At 48.5% G+C, this 23890-nt stretch overlaps 1 protein-coding gene across 2 annotated transcripts in view; it reads right to left on the reverse strand.

The window, feature by feature from the left end:
- Window positions 1-23890, reverse strand: part of FSD1L (fibronectin type III and SPRY domain containing 1 like) — a 525899-nt gene that overhangs the window by 470916 nt on the left and 31093 nt on the right. Inside the window, exons 2-3 of one of the 2 annotated variants that reach the window (XM_030194324.1) lie at window positions 23138-23233; window positions 914-1045 (exon numbers count right to left, since the gene is read on the reverse strand). In XM_030194324.1, the coding sequence (XP_030050184.1) occupies window positions 914-1045; window positions 23138-23233 (228 nt within the window). The remainder of the gene's footprint in view (window positions 1-913; window positions 1046-23137; window positions 23234-23890) is intronic. The other variant, XM_030194325.1, reaches the window with a different exon arrangement.

The following is a 23890-nucleotide window of genomic DNA, read 5'->3' on the forward strand; positions in this document are numbered from 1 at the left end:
TTAGATTGTAAGCTCATTTGAGCAAGGACCGACCTTCTTTGTTTATTTTGTACAGCGCTGCGTAACCCTAGTAGCGCTCTAGAAATGTTAAGTAGTAGTAGTAGTAGTGATATCCAAATATGACAATGCTATCAAATCTATGTAAGCCACATTGAGCCTGCAAATAGGTGGGGGAATGAGGGATACAAATGCAATAAATAATAATGAGGGAAAATCATTGGGTCACTGAATGCTTTTTCTCCAAAAGTGGATAAACAGAGCTTTTGCACAAAGGGCCTATAAACAGAGAAGAACATGGCCAGGCTCGTGTGAAACCACAGATCATCTCAGGGTATCATGACTCAAAGCAACTCCTAGCTGCATTCAGAACCATGCAAACCCTGATTGAAGTCCATTGCAAGTACCTGCAGGTAACTTATCAGGATTTGAAAGGAGTGTTTCTGTACAAGTCTTAACGGCATCCTATAAAGAACAAGAGAGACTCTTAAGCATTGGTGCACCCACCCAGTGAAATCCAACGAGTAACTAGAAGATGGGGCAAATCTTACACATTAGATCTGGATTTTAAACTTGTATACTCGCCTTTCCAAACCCAAATTCAAAGTGAGTTACTTACAGGTATAGTATATTTCCCTGCCCCTGAAGATTTGTTCCTTGGGTAGTAACGTGGTAAATGGCTTTCCAAAGGTTACAAGAAATCTCAGTAGGAGAAGCAGTATTTAAAACATAGAATTTGTGGTTCTCTTCACAATACAAGGAGATTTTGAATAGAAGATCTGGGCATAATGAAACTCCTCAGGTGTTTTCATGCATTTAAAATTCTCCAGTAATAGCTGCATTTCCACCAGTCCAGCTGAAGAGTACATTTTTGCACTTTGGTCCCAGACAACTCCCATCCAGAGCTATAAATTACCTGAAGCTCCTGAGACTTCTTAGCCTGTTCCTGCTTGATGGTGTTGGTCATGCTCTCTTTCATCTCATCCAGAACAGAATACAGACCATCAAATTCCTCATCCAGGTCTGTAATGACTTTTGAAGAGTTGGCCTGGGAACAGAACCACTGGATTAACTAAACCATCACATTCGTATTGTTATCACATTCTTCTCAAGTAAACAGAATGACAAGAGTGCTGCCTTACAAAAGGAGTTGCTCACCAATTTAAGTTAGGGTGGGTTGGAGGTGAGGAGGACTTCAACAGTTCCTTTCTCTGGAGGTAAATATTAAATAAAGTTTACTGAGTCACTTGAAACTCACAGCTGCTATCAGTCATTTACCTCAGGCCATGTGGTTTTGGAAGTGACACCCAGTGCTGTCCGATTTGGCCAATAAGTCTTTGTTTTGCTTTGATTCACTCATATGAATTGGTTTTTTTTTTCAATTTGATTTGATTCATTTTTCTACCTTTCGTGTCTGGTCCTGTAATTTTTGTGATCATGTTGGTCCTAGACTCTGGTTTCCTTTTTCTCCTGTAGTCTCTTAACTCTTTTGCCATTTGACATTTCTTCTCTGTCCATGTCCATCAACCTTCTGTATCCCTGCCCCTATCTTCTTGCCCTCTAAAGCAGCACCCCTCTGTGACCCTATCCTCCCATGTCCAGGACCACATCTCTATGTCCCTATCCCTCTTCATGTTCAGTTTCTCCCCTTATTCTTCCCCTCCCCTCCTTTCATCCACCCTGACATCCCTGCTGCAGCTGCTGCTGCTTCTCTAGATGATCAGCAGCAGTGGCAACAGAAGCCACTGACCGCGGGGCCGGAATCACCATTGGAACGGCTGCCGGTCCTGCCCTCTTGGACGTCACCTTTCTGTTCCAGAGCAGAGCCGGCAGCCTGCGCGAATGCTGAGTCTGGCCCCGCCATTAGATCCATTCCGGGAGTCCCCCATTTGGCACAAATCTGAAGACTTCTTCTGCCAGTTCCCATTCCGTCAGGTCGATTTGATGCCTGCTGAGAAAATCGGCTTGCACGTTGCTCTGACCTCCTATGTGAGCTGCTGACAGCAGCTGCAGGTGCAGCTCGGCCCAGTGGCAAATCTGAGCGGCCTCCACGGTCAGGGCCCTGCACTGAATGCCTCCCTGACGATTTATGTATGCCACCGCTGTCATGTTGTCCGACAGAACCCGGACAGCAAGCCCCTTCAGAGTCTTTTGAAAGGCCATAAGAGCCTGGAATATCGCTCTCAGTTCCAAGCGATTGATGGACCACCCCGCTTCCACGGATGTCCACAGACCCTGAGCATAGCTTCCCTGGCAATACGCTCCCCAGCCTAGGAGGCTGGCATCTGTTATCACCAGGCACCAAGAAGGAAGCGCAAGAGGCATTCCTTGGCGCAGCATCCTGTCGGAGAGCCACCACTCCATACTGAGCCAGGCCACAAGGAGCAACGTTAGTCTGCGTTGATATTCCTGGGACATCGGAGACCATTGTTGAAGCAGGGAAATCTGCAGAGGCCTCATATGCGCTCTCGCCCAAGGCACTACCTCCAAGGTGGCCATCATCGACCCCAGCAGCTGGACAAAGTCCCAAGCTCGCGGGCGAGGCATCCGCAGGAGCAGACGGACCTCATTCTAAAGCTTGCACCGCCTTTGGTCGGGGAGAAAGACAACCCCCGATGCCGTGTCGAACCGGACCCCCAAATACTCGAGAGACTGAGAGGGGGTCAGGTGGCAAGACAACTCTCAGTTGCCAAGTCCGCTCTGATGAGCCAGTCGTCGAGATAAGGGTGAACTCTGATACCCTCTCGCCTGAGGCAGGTAGCTACGACCACCATTACCTTGGAGACGGTACGGGGAGCTGTGGCTAGGCCGAAAGGCAAGGCCTGAAACTGGAAATGTTTTCCCAACACAGTAAAGTGGAGGAACCGCTGGTGTGGAGGCCAAATAGGAATGTGCAAATATGCTTCTTTTAGGTCCAGAGACGTGAGAAACTCTCCTGGCTGAACCGCCGCAATGACGGAGCGCAGGGTTTCCATGCGAAAATGTCGTACTCTGAGGGCCTCATTGACTCTTCGTAAGTCGAGGATCGGTCTGAAAGACCCACCTTTTCGAGGCACGACAAAATTAATGGAATAGCGTCCGCAGCCGCGTTCGGCAGGAGGCACCGGGACCTCCGAGGTGCAGCAAGACTTGTAAGGTCTCCTCTACGGCCGCCCGTTTTACGGCAGTGCCGCATCGAGACTCCACAAACACATCTCTCACCGGGGCACCGAATTCCAGTCGGTAACCTTCTCTGATTAGGTCCAGGACCCATTGATCTGAGGTAATCTTGGTCCACTCCTCTAAAAAGAGGGAAAAACGTCCTCCTATTGCAGGCAAGGAAGAGTGGACCGGCGTCCTATCATTGTGGAGGACGCCCCTGAACTCCTGGCCTTTACCCAGCCCCTGCAGAACATTTGTCCGAACAAAAGGAGTTCCTCTGCTGAAAACGGGTACGTTGAGAAAACCCAGCAGAGCGCCCCGGACGACACCTGCGAGCTTCACGGAAGCGAGGTCTGGAAGAGGAGGGAAACACAGAACCTTTGGAAGAAGGCTTTGGCCTATCCTCAGGTAACCACTGGGGTTTAGAGTCCCCCAGGTCTTTCACAATCTTCTCCAATTCCTCTCCAAATAACAGGAGGCCCCGAAAGGGTAGCCTCACCAGCCTTTGCTTAGAAGCCATGTCAGCCACCCAATGTTGCAGCCAAAGAAGGTGGCGGGTAGAAACCGCCACAGACATCTGTTTAGCCGAAGCTCTGACCAGATCATAAAGGGCGTCAGCCAAAAATGACAGGGCCAACTGCATCCGCAGGGCAGCCTCAGAAAGGGGCCCTGCACCATCGGCAGGCTGTTCCACCGCCTGCTGTAGCCAGGAAAGACATGCCCGGGCTGCATAGGAACTGCAAATAGACGCCCTCAAGGCAAGGCCCGCAATTTCAAAGGGCCGCTTCAGCGCAGACTCCAGCCGCCGGTCCTGCATGTCTTTCAAAGTGACTCCTCCCTCTACTGGGAGAGTGGTCTTTTTTTGTCATGGCTGTGACCAATGCATCCACTTTAGGCATCCCCAAAGGGGCCCAGTGCTCCTCACGCAGAGGGTAAAGCTGACCCATAGCCCTGGCCACTTTCAACGGCCCATCAGGGTTAGACCATTGAGCAGACATAAGCTCTTGGATGGAGTCATGCACCGGAAAAGCCCGAGTAAGCTTCTTAGTACTTGCCTTCCTAAGATTAACAAAGGAGGCCTCGCCTTCAGCAGGATCATCAATCGAGAAGACCTGCAAGGCGTCAGCAATGAGAGCTGGCAGCACATCGCGGTGGAAAATCCAGGCCGCATTGGGATCATCCAAATCCAGTGGCAAACAGACACCCTCCTCTGGATAATCTGTCCCTGAGGGCTTGCCAAACCGCTCAGACTCCCCACAGCCCGACGATATGGGGGGGGGGGGGGGATATGCGCCACTTTCAGACGGGGAATTTACCCGTCTATGTTTAGAGTGTTTCCAACGCTCGGGGGAGCAAATAACATCTGAAGCCATCCCCGGGGCCTCAGCCCCCGGAGGGAAGCCAGGATGCAACGCAGTGACACCAGCGGCAGAGCTCTTTTCAGCATGAACGCCTTATGCATTAAAAGCACAAACTCGGGAGAGAAAACCTCACACTGGCCCTCCGCCTCCGAATTAGGAGAAACGGATGTAGTAGCTCCTCTGGCAGCCTCTAAACGAGGCGTCCCCCTGCACTCAGACTCCTCCACAACCGCGAGGGTCGAGACATGCGGCGCTTCCAAAATGGCGCCCGCTGCCAGCTCCAACAAGCGGGAAGAAACATCGCTCACCATGCTCATACTAGCATGAGCGTCTAAGGAGCACATTTTACACAGCCCCGCTGCTGATCTGCGTTTACCACAACGGGAGCAGCGCTTAACTCTCTCAGCAGCCATCGCCCAACTGGGCGGAAATATAGTAATAAAATGGCGGCTTCGCACCAAAACTTACCCTGTTCGGAACGGCGTCCACGAGACCTCCCTGGAGGAGCTGGGCACCACTCTCACCTCAGAAGACCGAGTCAATGAGCTCCGGTCAAGCTGCACAGAACCAGAATCTCTGGAAAAAGCCTCAGAACAGCCATGCAGTAAAAGCGTGCTCTCTTTTTCTTTTCTTTTTTTTTAACGCTGTGAGGAAAGTTGGAGGCAGGCAGCAACAGAGGGACTCCAGGAGGCAGGAGGAATGGGTAAGGCAGGGAAAGGGCGAACCTATATGCCTTTAAAATGGGCACCAGCAGCCACAACACCCCTGCTCAACTGGCAAAGCACAGGAGCAGTCTGAAATCCAGGAGCTGATCAAGCTACGTCCACACCTGCTGGGAGATAGAGAAATACTGAAGGCAGTTGGGGCTAGCCGTCCAAGAGGCACTATGGTCTTTCAATGTTCTCTAATTCCACCTGCTGGTAGGCGGATACAACCCATCAGTTAATGGATTCATCTGCTGCTGATGACAAGGAACTGTAGATTGCATAGTTTTCATTTTGAATAATTTAAGATCACAGAAGCACTTACTCTTATGCAGTTGGATTACTGCAATGTGCTATATGTAGGCTGTTCTGCTAAATTTCACATGAGGTTACAAAGATTACAAAATGACTCAGCCACATTATTATGTAACGTGAAGAAAGTTGATCAAGTGACCCCATTATTCATCCATTAATATTACGTTTACTACAAATTGTATATTCTTCTTATGACTTTGTAATTCTTTATATTGTTACTATGTAAGCCACATTGAGCCTGCCATGTGTGGGAAAGCGCAGGGTACAAATGTAATAATAATTATTATTATTATAAAAGCTTCATTGTTACCAATTGAAGCTAGATTAATTTTTAAACATACACTGATTTTCAAAATTCTATATGCCCTAGCTCCACGTTATAAGAGCAACTTATTAATTTTTCTGCCAACACAACAGATATTATGCCACAATGATTATTTCACCCTACACTTTCCAAATGCTAACTATTTAAGATATAGAAAAATGTCTGCGATGATATTTTCTTATCCGGCAGCAAAGATACGGAATAGCCTACCCACTAATTTGAAAATTCAAACTTATTGCATGGCGTTCTGAAGAAATCTGAAAACTTATCTAAAAAAATTGAGAGATCTTAAACATTGTTACTGTTACAAATTAGAAGGACTGTTTGTAATATCCTAGTAATATCTAGCTTTCTTTTATGTAATCTGCACTGATTGGTATTTGAGGAATATAAGCATAGTATTGTACTGAATTGTATTTTGTCCTCAAGACAACGTCCCAGGGGTCAGAGTTTCCTTTGTTGGTTGACGGTGACTATTCTTTCAAGGCTGCTCTTGTGCCAGAATATGTAGCAACAAACACTCTCTTCCCTCCCTGCTATTGGCCTAAGCACATCACCTCTAGCCCACGAGACTCAAATAAACCCATCTTTACATCCCAGCCATCCCAATTCCTCTGTGCTTTTCAAGCAGAAACACTGCATTGTTAGACTAGTCCTGTGACTCATTCATGAAAATCATAGGGGAAAGGGGTTCAATTCCATACTCTCCAGTACATCAGTGTCAGTAAGTACCTAAGCATGTCAAGAGAGTGGTATGCTCACACTCAAAAGGGAAGGTGAAAGTTTGGTTTCTGTGCTACCAGTGGCACACCACCTTGGTAAATGTGTTTAAATTTATTTTACAGGGTCAGTAACTTCAGGGTGTTTGGATAGGTTTACTCAGAAAGTTTGCATTTTTTTGTAGAAATGTCTTTTGGGCTATCATTCTCACATGTGTCATTACACTCACTACCAACAATGAAACTCATGCAAGAGTGGCAAGTTTCAAACAGATGAAAAATATTTATTAAATTCTCTACTAAACAAAGCTGGTATTTTTTAAATAGTAGTTTTGAGGTCACGTGATGCTGTAGAGGGAGTGAGACGTGCTCTCAGGCTCTCTTAGGCCCCAACACCTCTTAATTCAACGTTAAAACCCCAAACTAAATTAATACAGGACGGAAATCAAGAGAGCACCCAATAAAATAGCGCACAGCAGATGGACAAATTTGTAGAAACATCGGGGAAAGTAATGGCAAGCAGAGGGCAGAAAAAGGAAAAGGAGAAGGCCCAAGGCGCGGACAGCGCGGCGGAGATAAAGCAAGTGCCGGAAACCCCTGTGTTCTCGTTAGAACAGCTATCGCAACTCACCGCGGCGGTGGAGAAGGCAATGGAGCCGAGATGGGAGCGGCTGGAAGGGCGGCTAGCAAACATGGAAACCCTGCTGGGTGAAACAGTCCAAAGAGCAACGGAGCTAGAGTGTAGGGTTTCGGCGCTGGAGGATGCAGAGGCACCGGCTTCTCAGAAACTGGAGCGTGCGCTGGAGAAAATAGAAAGCATGGCGTCGGCCTTAGATGACCTCGAGAATCGGTCACGGAGAGCAAACCTCCGGATCATCGGTGTCCCCGAATCAGTGGGAGATGGCGTATTGTGCACCAAAATAGAAAAATGGTTAAAGGAAGAGTTTGCGCTCTCGGACCAAGCGGGACCGCTATGCCTAGAGCGAATTCACCGCGTGGGCAGAAAGCAAGAAGGGAGGCAGGCTCCAAGAGCAATTATCCTTAAAGTACATAATTATTTGCACAAAGTGGAAATCTTGCAGGGATACCGGATGAAGAGGGATTCTACTCAATATGAAGGCCACACAGTCAGAATATTTCAGGATTATTCGGCACAGGTGCAGGGAAAGAGGAGAAACTTTACCCCGCTCTGCAAAAGACTACATGAGGCCCACATACAATTCATGCTGATTTACCCAGCCATCCTCAAGATTAAGCACGAGGGACGATGGAGGTCTTTCGAAGAAGTGGCAGGGGCCTCTGCGTTTATAAATGAAATAGAGAACAATATGAATACTGTCCATGCAAATAGCAAAGATAAGTGAAGTTCCTGTGTATAGGTATGATAAGGAAACTGTGAAGTTGTAATTTTTCAGTGTAATGATGTTGGGAAGCATTCCATAACAGTAGGGGGTGGAATTCTGGGTACTTTGGAAAAGCTACAGAGGTGGGGGGGGGGGGGGGGGGCTACTAGCATTGAAGTGACTCTAGGTCTGTAGGAATATGGACCCAGAATTACAGCTGTACGGGATTGGGCAAGGAGGGAAGGAGGGAAGGGGGGGAGGGGGGGAGCAGAAGGGAGGGATCATGGGGCAGAAATTTGGGACTATGTGGCATACTGCACACAGTGAATTTGTGGCAGGATAGTCAGGGCCAGTACGCAAGGAGCAGGATAAGGGAATTTGATAGCTGGGAACAGCAAAGCTCTGGGGGGAAGGCTGGGCGCCCCCGGAGAAGCAAAGGGAGAGAACCGACAGAGGAACAAAGTCCTGCTCCTGGCTAAGCAGCAGAGAGGAGAGGTCCGGGTGGTCTCCTGGAATGTTTGTGGGGTCACGTCCCCAGTAAAGAGAGCTAAGATCTTAGATGCTCTGAAACGCCATGGGGCCCAAATAGCTTGTATTCAAGAGACGAGACTCTCGCAAGAGGAAAGTGAAAAGCTGAGGAGGCAATGGGTGGGAGAGGTGCATTGTTCCATAGCAAATGGTAGAAAGGGAGGGGTGGCTATCTTAATTCACAAGGCCCTAGCTTGCCAAGTTACACCGTTATTTAAAGATAAAGAAGGGAAATATGTGGGGGTCAAACTCAAACTACAAGGCAGAGATCGGCTCTTGATAGCAGTTTATGCACCAACAGGATCAAGTAAGGATTTTTACTCTCAGCTATTGGCTAAGTGCCAACAGTATGCAGAATTGCCCATAATAGTGGCAGGGGATATGAATCGGGTATTTGACTGCGAGATGGATCGCTCTGGGCCTAAACACAAAGGGACCCCACCTAGTCCATCATTGTTGGAGTCCTTCTGCAGGTTAGTGGGACTGGTAGATGCGTGGCGGCTGCTGAATCTAGAGGAGAAAGACTACACACACATCTCTAGGGCCCATAGGACCCACTCTAGATTAGATTATATCCTCCTCTCGCAGGAACTCTTTAGTCAGGTACAGGCGGCGAAAATAGGGCCGGAGGGCCTCTCAGACCATGCAATGATATGGGTGGATTTTGAAGCGCAGCCATACTATAGAGCACAGGTGAATTGGAGGTTCCCAGCTTACCTATACCCCTCTGCTGAATTTAAGAAGTACCTGCTCACTAAATGGGAAGAATACTGCACCTTTAATGCTCAGCATGCAGATGACCCAGTGCTTTTCTGGGCAGCTGTAAAAGCAGTGTTGCGGGAGCACATAATTGCATAAGCGCAACCGCCGCATTGCAAAAGGTATTATAGACAGAGAATACCAATTCAGAGAGGCAAAGCGGCGGCACATAAAGTCACCTACAACAGGGAATTACGAATCGCTGATGGTGGCGCGAGTAGCGCTGAATGAGATATTACATGAGCGAATGACCCGATCACTAATATATAGGAAATATAAGATGCACAAGTATGGAGACATAGAGGCATATTTTCAAAGCACTTTGGGAGGCTAAGTTCCATAGGTTTCTATGGAACTTTGGGAGGCTAAGTGCTTTGAAAATGAGCCTCATAGTGGGGGGGCGCTTAGCGAAGATGGTGAAAGGAGCCCGCAGACCTCACTTTATTGCGGCAATTAAAGATAGTGCGGGGCAGGTGAAGATAAGGGCAGAAGAAATAGCTGAGACATTCTGGAGTCATTTTGCAGCATTGTATCAAGGGGGGAAAGGGGACTTAGAGGCAATAAGAACCTATCTGAGAAAATCGGAATTGCCACAACTCACTGCGGAGGAGGCAGCAGGGTTAAATGAGCCGATAACGGCTGAGGAAATCCAGAAAGCTATTAAAGCTCTACTCGGCACCCGGACCAGACGGTTATTCGGGTGAATTTTATAAATTATTGGGGAATCAGCTTGCAGGACCGTTGTGGGAATATTATACTGAGGTGATAGAACAAGAGACTTTACCCCCACAGGCGAACACAGCATTAGTCAGCCTAATACCAAAGGGAGGGAGAGACCTGTTGAGCCCTGGCTCGTATAGGCCGATATCATTGATTAATGTAGACCTCAAAATCTTGTCACGAATATTAGCAGATAGACTGGCTCCTCTGTTGCCCCGGCTTGTCCATGAAAGCCAGGTGGGCTTTGTTAGAGGTCAACAGTCAGTGCTCAATGTACGCAAGTTGTTAGCGGCTGTGATCCACGCGGCAGTAGAAGGAGAGGGTGGTCTTATAGTCAGTCTAGACGCAGAGCGCGCTTTTGACAGGGTGCTCTTGCCCTTCATGTTTGAAACTTTGCAATGGGTGGGGATAACGGGCTGGTATCTGCAGGCTATACGAACACTATACTCTTCACCGAAAGCAATGCTTATAATTAATGGGGTCAGAACCCCGGAACTAGACATAGAGTGTGGGACGCGGCAGGGCTGCCCCCTGTCCCCTTTGCTATTTGTGCTCTCTTTGGAACCGTTGCTGTGCAAGGTGCGGGCAGAGGAGGGGATACGGGGAATAATAATCCAAGGGGTAGCAACGAAAATTCTTGCATATGCAGACGATCTATTATTGCTGCTGGATGCGGGCCACTCATCCCTGTACTGTTTATTAGAGGTGCTGCAAAGGTATGGGAAACTTTCAGGCTTTAAGCTTAATCTCACAAAATCGCAGGGGCTGCCATTGGGAGAGAGAATAAGGGACAGCTGGAAGGTAAAATTATGTATAATCATACCTGATAATTTTCTTTCCATTAATCATAGCTGATCAATCCATAGACTGGTGGGTTGTGTCCATCTACCAGCAGGTGGAGATAGAGAGCAAACTTTTGCCTCCCTATATGTGGTCATGTGCTGCCGGAAACTCCTCAGTATGTCGATATCAAAGCTCCATCCGCAGGACTCAGCACTTAGAGAATTACACCCACGAAGGGACACTCTGCCCAGCTCACCACCGCCGAAACGGGGGAGGGGAATTAACCCAGCTCATCCCCACACAAGTGGGGGAGGGGAATCCGTCCAGCTCATCCCCGCGGAGCGGGGGAGGGACACCACACCCGCCGATGCGGGGGGATCTGGCTTATCCTGCAACCGCAACCGCGGGAGGAGCTGACTGACCCTAACACCGCCGAAGCGGGAGGGGTACAAAGCTGCCCTACAGCCGCACGAAGCGGGAGGGAGTGCCGGCAGAATTTATGTCTCAATCCAGCCCCGTAAAACGGAGGGGAGAGGAATGCAGCAGCTCACTGTAACACAAACTCGTCTCAACTCTTGAAGAATCCAAGTGAAAGAAGAACTTGAACACGAAGTCCTCCTGAAGTAACTGAAGGCTAAACTTGAACCTAAAATTCAACCAGAATATAAACAGTACAGATATCTGGGAGGGGCTATGGATTGATCAGCTATGATTAATGGAAAGAAAATTATCAGGTATGATTATACATAATTTTACCTTCCATATCATCAAGCTGATCAATCCATAGACTGGTGGGATGTACCGAAGCAGTACTCACCCAGGGCGGGACATAGAAATCCCTGACCTCAACACTGAAGCTCCAAACCGGGCCTCCGCCCGTGCAGCCACAGTCAAACGGTAATGCTTGGAGAATGTATGAGCCGAAGCCCCCGTTGCCGCCTTGCATATCTCTTCCAAGGAGACGGATCCGGCCTCTGCCATCGAGGCCGCCTGAGCTCTCGTGGAGTGAGCCTTCAGCTGGATAGGCGGCACCTTCCCCGCGGCCACATAAGCCGCTGCAATGGCTTCCTTGACCCATCTTGCCACTGTAGGCTTAGCAGCCTGCAGACCCTTACGAGGACCTGCAAACAGGACAAACAGATGATCCGATTTCCGGAAATCATTGGTCACTTCCAAGTATCTGATGATGACTCGTCTCACATCCAGATATTCAAGAGCGGAGTACTCCTCTGGGTAGTCCTCCCTACGAAAGGAAGGGAGACAGAGCTGCTGATTCACCTGGAAGCGAGAAACAATCTTGGGCAGGAAGGAAGGCACTGTGCGAATAGTCACTCCTGCCTCAGTGAACTGCAGAAAAGGCTCTCGACATGAGAGCGCCTGGAGCTCGGAAACTCTTCTGGCTGAAGTGATAGCCACCAAAAAGACTGCTTTCAACGTCAGGTCTTTCAGAGATGCCCTCGACAAGGGTTCAAAAGGCGGCTGCTGCAAGGCTCTTAGCACCAGGTTGAGATTCCACGCAGGCACCACTGAGTGCAGAGGAGGGCGCAGGTGATTAACTCCCTTGAGAAAGCGCACCACATCTGGCTGCGAAGCCAGGGAAGCACCCTTCAGGCGGCCCCTGAAGCAAGCCAGAGCCGCTACCTGGACTTTAAGGGAACTGAGCGACAGGCCTTTCTCCAGACCTTCTTGCAGGAACGCCAACACTGAAGAAATTGGAGCAGTGAAGGGAGAAAGTGAGCCTGCTTCACACCATGCTGCAAAGATACGCCAAACCCTGGCGTAAGCAGTAGAAGTAGAGCGCTTCCTCGCTCTCAGCATAGTGGCGATGACCTTGTCTGAGAAGCCCTTCTTCCTCAGACGCTGCCGCTCAATAGCCAGGCCGTAAGACCAAAGGGAGAGGGATCCTCCATCACCACGGGACCCTGATGTAACAGGCCCTGCTCCACTGACAGCCGCGGAGGATCGTCGACTGAGAGCCTGATCAAGTCCGCATACCAGGGACGTCTGGGCCAATCCGGACCCACCAGGATTACCCTGCCGGGATGCTTTGCCACCCGGTCTAGCACCCTGCCCAACATGGGCCAGGGCGGGAACACATAGAGGAGCTCTTGTGTCGGCCACTGTTGGAGAAGAGCATCTACTCCCAGGGATCGAGGGTCCCGTCCTCTGCTGAAAAAGCGCGGCACTTGGCAATTGGCCGATGACGCCATCAGATCTAGGCTCGGCTGGCCCCAGCGCTTCGTGATGTCCAAGAACGCCTGAGCAGATAGTTGCCACTCTCCGGACTCCAAGGTATGGCGACTGAGAAAGTCCGCCTTGACATTCATGACTCCGGCAATGTGGGCCGCTGAAAGCTGCTCCAGGTTCGCTTCCGCCCACTGGCAAAGACTCATAGCCTCCTTGGCTAGAGGGGCGCTCTTGGTACCTCCCTGGCGGTTGATATAGGCCACAGCCGTGGCATTGTCCGACAGGACCCGTACAGGCTACAACACCAGTACCGGGATGAACTCCAATAACACCAACCGAATGGCTCTGAGTTCCAGGAGGTTGATAGACCACTTGCCTCTGCAGGAGACTAGAGCCCCTGCGCTGTCCTTCCCAAGCAGTGGGCTCCCCAGCCCATCAAAGAGGCGTCTGTCGTGACGACAATCCACTCCGGGGTCACCAGAGGCAATCCTGCAGACAACTTGTCTGTCTGCGTCCACCAGCTCAGCGCCTTGCGCACTGCTGGGTCCACGGGAAGGCGCACAGCATAATCCTCCGACATCGGAGTCCAGCGCAGCAGCAGAGATAGCTGTAGTGGTCTCATATGAGCCCTGGCCCAGGGCACTACTTCCATCGTGGCCGTCATAGAGCCCAACAGCTGCACGTAGTCCCAAGCCCGAATAGGAGAGGCTACTAGGAACTAGTCCACCTGAGCCTGAAGCTTGACAATCCGATTGTCTGGCAGGAACACTCTGCCCACTTGGGTGTCGAATCGAACTCCCAGATACTCCAGGGACTGAGTCGGGCGCAGCTGGCTCTTCTTCCAGTTGATGATCCATCCCAGGGAGCTCACAAGAGCAACTACCCGGTCCATAGCTTTGCCGCACTCTGCATAAGAGGGGGCTCGGATCAACCAGTCGTCCAGATAAGGATGGACTTGTACTCCTTCCTTTAGCAGGAAGGCCGCTATGACCCCCATTACTTTGGAAAAGGTCCGCGGAGCAGTAGCCAACCCGAAAGGGAGGGCTCTGAACTGGAAGTGTCGTCTCAGGACTGTAAAACGCAGAAAGCGTTGGAGAGGAGGCCAGATGGGAATATGCAGGTACGCTTCCTTGATGTCCAAGGAAGCCAAGAACTCTCCTGCCTTCACTGCCGCTATAACAGAGCGGAGAGGCTCCATGCGAAAGTGCCTCACTTTCCAGGCCCGATTGACCCCTTTGAGGTCGAGGATAGGCCGGACAGAACCTCCTTTCTTTGGAACCACAAAGTAAATGGAGTAACGTCCCTTGCCAATCTGATTTTTTGGCACCGGAACGACCGCACCCAGGCGGATCAGGTTGTCCAAGGTCTGCTGCACTGCCACAGCTTGACCGGAGACTTGCAGGGAGAGAGTACAAACCCGTCTCTTAAGGGTTGGCAGAACTCTAGCTTGTAGCCGTCTCTGATGACTTCCAGCACCCACGCGTCTGAAGTTATAGTGGTCCACTCGCCCAGAAACGAGGACAGCCGTCCTCCAATCTGCACTGGGGCGTGGACCAAGGCCCCGTCATTGGGTAAGAGACCCTGGGGGAGGACCGGAGGGAGCACCTCCGGGACGGCGGTCTCTGCGAAAGGAATGCTGCTTGGGGGAGAAATTCCTCTTGAAGGAAGAGGGGGCAGAGGAACCCGACTTGCCCGGGCGGTACCGACGGGCTTCCTGCAACCGTCCTCTGGAGGTACCGGGACGAATACTAGCCCGAGCTCTGACCTCTGGTAATTTCTTGCCCTTAGACGTGCCGAGATCGGTCACGATTTTGTCCAGCTCGACCCCAAAGAGCAGCTTGCCTTTAAAAGGCAATCTAGCCAGGCGGGATTTAGAGGCGTGGTCAGCAGACCAATGTTTCAGCCAAAGCCACCGCCGCGCAGAGACTGTCTGAGCCATGCCTTTAGCTGAGGCTCTCAAGACATCATACAGCAAGTCTGCCAAATAGGCTAAGCCCGATTCCAGGGCCGGCCAATCAGCCCTCAAGGAAAGATCCGAGGGGGAAGCCCGCTGCACCATAGTCAGGCACGCCCTGGCCACATAGGAGCCGCAAACTGAGGCCTGCAAACTTAAAGCAGCTGCCTCAAAGGACGACCTTAAGGCCGCCTCCAATCTTCTGTCTTGGGCGTCCTTTAGGGCCGTGCCACCTTCCACCGGCAACGCCGTTTTCTTAGTCACCGCAGTGATTAAAGAATCCACGGTAGGCCACAGATAGGCCTCACGTTCACTCACAGCCAAAGGATAGAGGCGGGACATAGCCCTAGCCACTTTAAGGCTCGTTTCCGGGACATCCCATTGAGCCGCATGGCTCATGCACGTGGAAGGATCTAGGTGGGCGCTTCGTCCCCAGCATAATGGCAGAGCCAACAGGGGCTGAGGGAGAGACGTCCTCCGGAGAGGAAATCTTCAAAGTGTCCATGGCCTGTAACAACAGGTTGGGCAAATCCTCTGGGCTAAAAAGCCGCGCTGCAGAGGGGTCATCCGCTCCATCCGAGCGGGGATCTATCTCCTCCAAGGAATCCGCAAAGGACCGTTGGGAGACCTCAGACACGCTGCCCTCATCTACATCGGAGGAGACAAAGTCCTCCAAGGCCTGGAAATCAACCCGAGGGCGTTTACCTCTGGGAACCTCAACCTCTTTATCAGAAGAGGGAGCAGGGGCAGCGTTTTGCATGAGGAAAGCCTGATGCAGCAGCAAAACAAACTCGGGGGAGAAACCCCCCAGACTGTGCACTTCCGCAGCCTGGGCAACAGCCCTAGACGCACTCTCAACCGGCGCTCGCAATAGCGGGGGAGAGACATGCTGCGCATCCAAAATGGCGTCCGGCGCGAAACTCCGCGAAGGAGCCGCGCGGGAAGAACGGCGCTTAACTTTAGCCGCTTTGTGCCGTCGCCCAAATTAAGGGCGTTCATGGCATTAATGTCTCCAACCTCAAGGGCGGCCCACGAAGAAGCCGTCCGAGCCGCGTGGCCGGCCAAGATGGCGGAGGCGAGGAGCGGGGGATGGGCGTTTATGGCGGGAAAAAACCGCCACGCCGGAGGAACGACCGGGACATTCATCGGTCACTAAACTGTCACCCATCAAGGGCGAATCAGGTTGTAAAACCCCCGCATCCCCTCTAGAAGCGCTCCAGCGATCCGGGGAGCGACCCTTTGCGCCCTCGCCCTCCGACGCCATATGCCACGAGGAGAAGAATCGGGGAACCCCCTGCCCGCTATAAAAAGGTAAAATTACCTGCTTGCCGCTCCGAGCTGTAACGAACTGGTGTCCCAGTGAGTAGCTGCAATGAACGTTTAAAGAAACGTCGAATTAAACGCCTTTAAAGACGTTTAAATTTTTTTTTTTTTTTTTTTTTTTTAAACGGAGCCAGCGGGAGGGGGGAGAAAAGGAGGGACCTGGCACCACCAGGTTTGCACTTGCTCAAAAGAGCCCTCAACCCCAGGCCTCAACAAAACCTAAGGATTAGGCTTGGAGGCCTAGCCAGAGCTGCTGCTGTGTGTGACCACCACCTGCTGAGATAGAGAACATACTGGGGAGTTTCCGGCAGCACATGACCACATATAGGGAGGCAAAAGTTTGCTCTCTATCTCCACCTGCTGGTAGATGGACACAACCCACCAGTCTATGGATTGATCAGCTTGATGATATGGAACGGGAAATTCCCCTTGGAGTGGGCAGAAGGCAATATCAAATATCTAGGGGTTCGGGTGTCAGCTGACCTGTCAGCTCTGTATAAATTGAATGTATTTCCACTGGTGATGGAGACTCGAAGGCTTCTGCAGCTCTGGGGCGCCTATCCCATTTCGTTAATAGGCCGCATAGCACTCTTTAAGATGATGATAACGCCCAAGTGGTTTTATTTATTCCAAATGCTGCCACTATATTTGCGAAGGAGGGAGGAGCGGAGGTTGTCTCAACTGATTCAGGAATTCCTGTGGAGGGGCCGGCGCCCCAGACTGCCAATGATGGTATTGCAGAAGCCTAGGGCTCATGGGGGAATGGGGTTGTTGAATATAAGATATCTGGTGGTGTCCTGTATACTAAGGCACATTAGAGACTGGCTGGCTGGTACTCAGAACTTCACGCCAACTGACATAGAGACCTTGTTGTCTCCCAAGGAGCACCTGGGATGGCTGTTACACACCACAGGGAAGAGGCCGCAGATGGAAATCAGGAAAAACCCATTCGTCAGCTCAGCAAGAGAAGCATGGAGATGGCTGTGCTGGCGGCACAGATTCTCTTCTGCAGCAACGCCCTTTCTGCCATTAAAACATAACCCGGACTTTCCAGTGGGGACCTCTTCAAGGACCTTTGCTGAATGGCATTCCCGGGGGATTCAATACCTATACCAGATACTGGATGAGGAAGGTCAACTTAAGAAATTGTCAGAGCTGCAGCGAGAGTTTGGGCTACCGAGGGCGGACTCCCTCGCATATTACCAAGTGAGACATTATGTTCACTCACTGGGCTGGATGAACTTATGCGAAGATGTGCAGGAGATAAGTTTGGCGCTGACTCTGGGGGCCCAGAGTATGGTGCCGTTGAGATTCTTTCACCGAAACCTCCTAGACTCGACGGATGATATAGATTACAGAAGTTATGCACAGAAGTGGACGATAGACCTAAAGGAGGAAGTCACGGAGACTCTGTTCACAGGGTTTCTGACTAGCACACGGAAAAGTGTCACGTTTCCTCGTGACTGGGAGCTGCAATATAAGTTTGCGCTGAGACTCTATGTGGCGCCTAATCAAGCATATAGGGCAAAGTTTGGAGCCTCTGGGGCATGCTTGAAATGTGGACAAGATCCAGCTACTCTGAGCCATATGTTTTGGTTATGCCCGCAGGTGCACAGTTTCTGGAGAGCGGTGGTGGGAGCCATTGCGAAGTATTGGAACTGTACAGTGCCTTTACAACCCTTGCTTTTATTTGAAGATTTTAAAAACGTAAGTCTCCGAGTGCCGAGCTTGAAGGGGTTTTTGCAACGAGCTATGCTGCAGGGGAAAAGAGTACTACTGACAAATTGGAGAGAGAGTGTCAGCCCAACACTGGCCCAATGGAGGGTACAAATGATAGAGATGTTGAAATTAGAGAGACGTGGAGTACAAGACTTTGAAACAGAAGCGGGTAGACAACTGACAAACACCTGGAGTAATTTCTGGGACACTCTTCAACCAGCAGCCAGGAGCAGACTTCTTAATTGTTGAACATGTGTGATACTTGAAATGTCCTGCTATGCCTAGAATGCCACTAACTTGAGGAGTAGAGGAGGGAGGGAGGGAGGGAGGGGGGAAGAGGTAAAGGGAAAAGGGATGGGAAGGGGAAGGGAGGAGAGGGAGGAGGTAGCATAAGGTTGTTCAAAAGAAATAACTATTACCATCAAAATGATATCTGGGAGCTAAGAATATTAGCAGCATGGATTACTGAGGAAGACAAACCATGGTTACAAATTGAAAAACACTGGATAGGACTTAATCATCCAGCAGCATTACTATGGCTCCCAAGTAAACGGGTTAAGGCAATGGCAACATTGCTACCCCCAACAGTTGCATACCCATTAATGACATGGAATACATTACGCCAACAATTCTGTCCACAGAGAACATATTTTCGTAAAATGCATTTACAAGGGGCACCGGGATTTTCATGGGAAGAGGGAGACAAAATATATAAGCAATGGAGACAGAGAGGGTTGAGACAATTGGACCAAATATGGGAAGAGGGGGCAATACGTTCATATAATGAGCTGCAAGACGAATTTAATCTCCCAGCACATCACCTGTTATACTACACTAGAATTAGAGATTATATTCTTCGAAAAGCCAAAGGGGAGCTACAAAAGGAGGAAACAGAATTAGAGCGGGCCATGGGAGGGAATAGTCGTAAAAGATGTGTGTCAAGAATATACGGGGCACTACTCTCATATAAAACCCCAATTCAGCAATACATACAGAAATGGGAACAAGATATAGGGGCTACACATGAACTGAAGAGTTGGGAAAAGGCGATAGGCTTTCTATTAAAGGGATCGGTAAGTAGTTCCATGATAGAAAATGGATATAAGATCCTGTACCGATGGTATTATACCCCACATAAAGTAGCGAAAATGTTTCCAGGCTCTTTGAATCAATGCTGGAGGGGATGTCAAGTGAGGGGGGATATGAAACATATATGATGGTCATGTCCAAAGATACAACCTTATTGGCAGGAATGTCTTAAGTTATTGAAACAGATATTGGGTAAAGAATATCCACAAACGATGGACCACTGCTTATTGCAATTTCGCCCTCCTGGACTTCTGACCCCTCTTCACCGTTTGGCTTCCATGTTTTTAGGAGCGGCAAAGATTGCACTGGCAGCCGCCTGGAAGCAATCGCTGGCTCCACCAATTGTCAAAGTTCTACATAAAATGGACTATATGTATCAAATGGCAAAGCTTACAGGGATGAAGAACAATCAGCTGCTCCAGTTTACCAAAATATGGGACAAATATAAGCTTTGGAGATCCCAAGCGGGAATTGACCTAGATGCTCCGCACCTGATAATACCAAGGAGGTGAAATCACTTGGTAAACTTGGGCTTATTTTAGGCCCGAAGTATTAAGTATAAAAGAAGATACACCACAGAGATCCATAGAATTATGAAGAGACTGGGGGGGGGGGGGGGGGGGGGGGGGGGAGAGAGGGGAGGAGGGAAGGGAAAGGGGTTATCTCTATGATGTATAAAGTGATGTCAAAGTTTGTATATCTAAGTTGTCTATACACTAAAATAAAGTTTAAAAAAAATGATATCCGAGTATCAGAAGTTAACATGTTGTATTACATTGTGATGTGCTATGGTTGAAGTACATGAATGTATCTTTTTATGCGAATACCAGTTAATAAAAAAGATTTTAAAATAAAAAAAAAATTAAATAGTAGTTTTAATTAGATGTTTAACCACAGCGTTTACCGCTTAAACAACATGGATTCTTCAGCTCAAGTTATCCCGTACATGTTCACAATAGAAAGTAACCTCACCCATTATTTAATGTCACAAGCTCTTAAAGAAGAAAAAGAAAACAAAAAACAAAGCCCAGACAGAATAATGCATAGTTACCAAGGGCCCGATACTCAAAATGATTCAAATGGCCAGGAAAAGCTCCTGACAGGTTAAATTCCCTGACCAGGGCTAACCGGGCATTTTCAGCAGGACTTAACCATGGACCTTTTAGTGTAGTCTTAGCAGTTGTTAGTTGTATTTATTTGTTTTATTATGTTTGTAACTTTGTACTCCACCTTAGGTAAAGGCAGATTAGAAATAATAAATCTAAATACTTGGTTAGTGATCGAACCGGAACCAGATATTTTAGGGGTGCTCTGGGAGCAGAGTCAGCACTTAGACAGTTAAGTGTCAATAGTTGGAACTGAACCAGTTAAGATAACTCCATTAATAGGACCGCATAAAACACAGTCCTATCTTCATATCAGGTTAAGTGCCGAACATCACACTTACAGAAGGCAAAAGTAGAGACTAATAGACGATTCACCACTGGAGACGTGAGTCCAACAGTCTTTATTATATCAGAGATAACGACCCGACACAGGCCGTGTTTCGACGCTAAAAAGCGTCTGCATCAGGGGTCAATAAATATATAAATAATGCCAATTCGTCATCGTAGAGAACTTTTCCTGTTCTATATTTTGAACATCACACTTAAACATCTATCTTTTAGCCAGTTCCCTGTATCAGGAAATTCAATGCTGGAACCCAGACATAGTCTGGCACTGAATTTCTGGGTTTAACATCTACAGCAGTGAGGGTTCTCCCAAAGCCCCCATCTGAACCCCTTTCTTTCTAGTGATGTGAACTCTGTGTAAGATCTTAAATTTGATAATCTGAAGTAAAGCGTTAGGGGATAGTTTCCTTAATTGCATCAAAGAAATGCTGAAGGTATTTGATGGGAACAGTCTTGGGGCAAGAGGGGCCAAATAGGGGGCTTCCCTATTGCCCCTGCAAATCTTGTACCATTTAATCCCCCATTTGGATGCCCACATTAATTCCAAAGGGACAATACAGGCCACTACATCTCCCTAGGGCATTTGTTTTTCACATAGACCTATTCACCAAACTCCCAAATGTGCCTTCTCCAATGGTACCTACAGAAGCATTGAAACCAGCAAATGTATAACTGCCTGTATGAACCTGGAAAATTTCACCATTGTCAAAGCACTTCAGCGGCCCTTAAGAACAGAGCCATCCTGCACAGAACAGTGGTCTTCTTTTGTCACAGCTGTGACCAGAGTGTTCACCTTGGGATAGTACTTGCCCACCTCCTTTGAGGGCAAGAGATACAACTGGTCCAAAACCCTGGATGCCCCCATCTGAAGACTCCTACTTTGCCAGCATCAAGCAGTAAGAGCTTTATAAAGTGGAAAAGATGTTTGAGCCCCTCCAGACCCTCCAAACTGGAGTCATTCTCCAATGGGTCATTACCCCAGGCTTCAGAGAGACCAAGGGCCTCCAACACACAATCAATCTGGCGGGAAGCTCTTCCTGCCGAAAAAGGCAAATGACAGAACGTTCCTCCAGGTGTGCTGTTTCTCTAAGACTGCAAATTCAGCTTCTGTTGTTTTTTTTTTTCTTCCTAAAAATCTTAACTTTCTATTAAGGGGAAAGCTGTATCAGACAACACCAGACAATTTGTTTGCCTGGAGAAGTAGGGAAATCAATGGGGGAGGGGAGGGCACTCAAGAAGGTGCAAGGGCAGCAGAGAGGGATAGGGTCCGGCACCCCCTCTGGCGGGGCCCAGCAGAGCCAAGCTGTAAGCCTCACCCAGTGGTCACTATCAAGTGATGACTGGGGTAGCAAAGCAGTGCTCTGCGCTTCAACAGGTCTGGCCCGTGGGAAGCAGCCATTAAGGTCAACCAAGCTGTGAGGCAAAGGACGCTAGGCCAGGGGCCAGGAGCAATAGCCTAAACAACCTTTCCTCTGCTGGAGGTAGAGGAAATACTGAAGCTTTTCACGAAGGACAACCCTTTTGTACTAGTGAGATCACTAGGAAAGATCAGTTTCTCTACCTCCCTCTGCTGGCAGGAAAAGATAACACCCAATTGTACAGTATAATTCAGCCCAGATGCTAAAAACATCTTTTAAAAAAATGAAATTCAGATAAAACACTACTGATCACTTGCAGTAAGAAGCTATGGTAAAATGTTCCTCAGAGCACTATTCAGTTTGGTTTCATTTATACTTTGCATATTTGCTGTTTTGTAGAGGTACTTTGTTATACAATGAATATCTACCATGTATGTGTACATCAATTGCTTACATGAATTATACCTATTTACTCATCATTTTTCATCTCGATGTCACAATATTCTTAGCACTCTGTTCACCAGTATGGTTTCTGTTTTTTAAACGTTTCTGCATTCATTTATGTTTTATCCTTATTTTAATTATAGATGCAGGCATTTGTTGAAATGTGGCCTCCTCGGGTTTGGTCAATCTTGAATAAAAATTCCTGTGTTGCCGGAATGGTGCACGTTCGTCTTCATTCAGATTTCCTGGTTGCTCCAGACCAGGTTGCTTTGTGTCTACTAAAAAAGGGACCTGCTGCACCAGATCAGACCTACACCATCAGCTGAAGAATTTCAGGCTACACCAGTCAACCCAGTCCTTGGGACATACCCAGCTAGCCAAGTTTTCAGGATACCCACAATGAATATATATGAGATAGATTTCTGCCCCCATTTATTTATTAGGATTTATTTACCACCTTTTTGAAAAAATTCACTCAAGGCAGTGTACAATTCTTTTGAATGCAAATCTCTCTCATGTATATTCATTGTGGCTATCCTGAAAACCTGACTGCTGGGTGTGTTCAAGGACCGGGTTGAGAACCCTTGGTCTGGACTGATCTAGCTGGACAAAAAGGAAGTGCCTTGCATCCAAACTAGAATTTAAAAGCACTATGTAACCACAGTAATGTCATTAGCACTCAAAGCCAACCGAGGGAAATTAGGCAACCAGAGGTCAAATGACCTGGATAACATCAGAACACACAGCAGAGACAGGAGTCCTAATCCTGAGTGCTAGCCCCTACACTGAAGCACCTCAGGTGACAGACTGAAATGGATATTATGCGTCACATGAAGTCAAGAAAGGAATATGACCACCTCAAAGTACCAGAGAGAGAAAGAAACTTCACATAGAAGTGAGAAAAAGGCCACACGCACCTGAACTCCTTTTAATGTGTGATTTAACGTGTCAATGAAGTTCTGGATTTCATCATTCTTATTTGCCAAGGTTGAAATGATCCTTTGCAAAGCTTCCTGAATGCGGCCAGAGGGAGAAAAACAATAAGCAAATTAACTCGAGAAGTTAGTGTTAAATCAAACACACATTTCATATAAAAATAAAAAAACCTTCCTCCCAGAAGCAGCTCTATAATGTTCTACTGTTTCTAACACACAAAGTGTTTATGTACCACAGTGAAAACATAAACCTTGCCTTAGGCACTAGGCCATATCCATCAAGCACTTCTAGGTATGCCCCATGTACACTACAGCAACTATGAACTAGGGTTAAGTCAACAAGAGATAAGGGTCATTAGTATCCCTCACACCAACCTAACAACATGCGCAGCTCTGACCAAGCACAGAAGCTCATGGATAAAACAGAGACAAAAGGGGATGGGGCTTGCTGCTGTCAGAATAATCCAACACTCACAACGCAGCAGCTGAAGTCACTCCAGTTTCTATTACAAGCATAACCACCACCACCTGAGTATCTTCCCTACATAAAGTAAAGCCCCTGTGCTGCTAATATACGGTGCACTTAATGCAGTTTAAACTTAGGGCTAGATTCGCAAAGACTACAGATTGTGAAGTGACTTCAAAAAAAGTCCACAAAAGGTATCGGTGAAAGATCAGGATTTGAATACTGAAATTGCCCAGTTATAAAGTGCAATTCCCTTAATGCTATATTTC

This window comes from Microcaecilia unicolor, chromosome 2 (assembly GCF_901765095.1).
Source record: "Microcaecilia unicolor chromosome 2, aMicUni1.1, whole genome shotgun sequence".
NCBI classification, from domain to species: domain Eukaryota; kingdom Metazoa; phylum Chordata; class Amphibia; order Gymnophiona; family Siphonopidae; genus Microcaecilia; species Microcaecilia unicolor.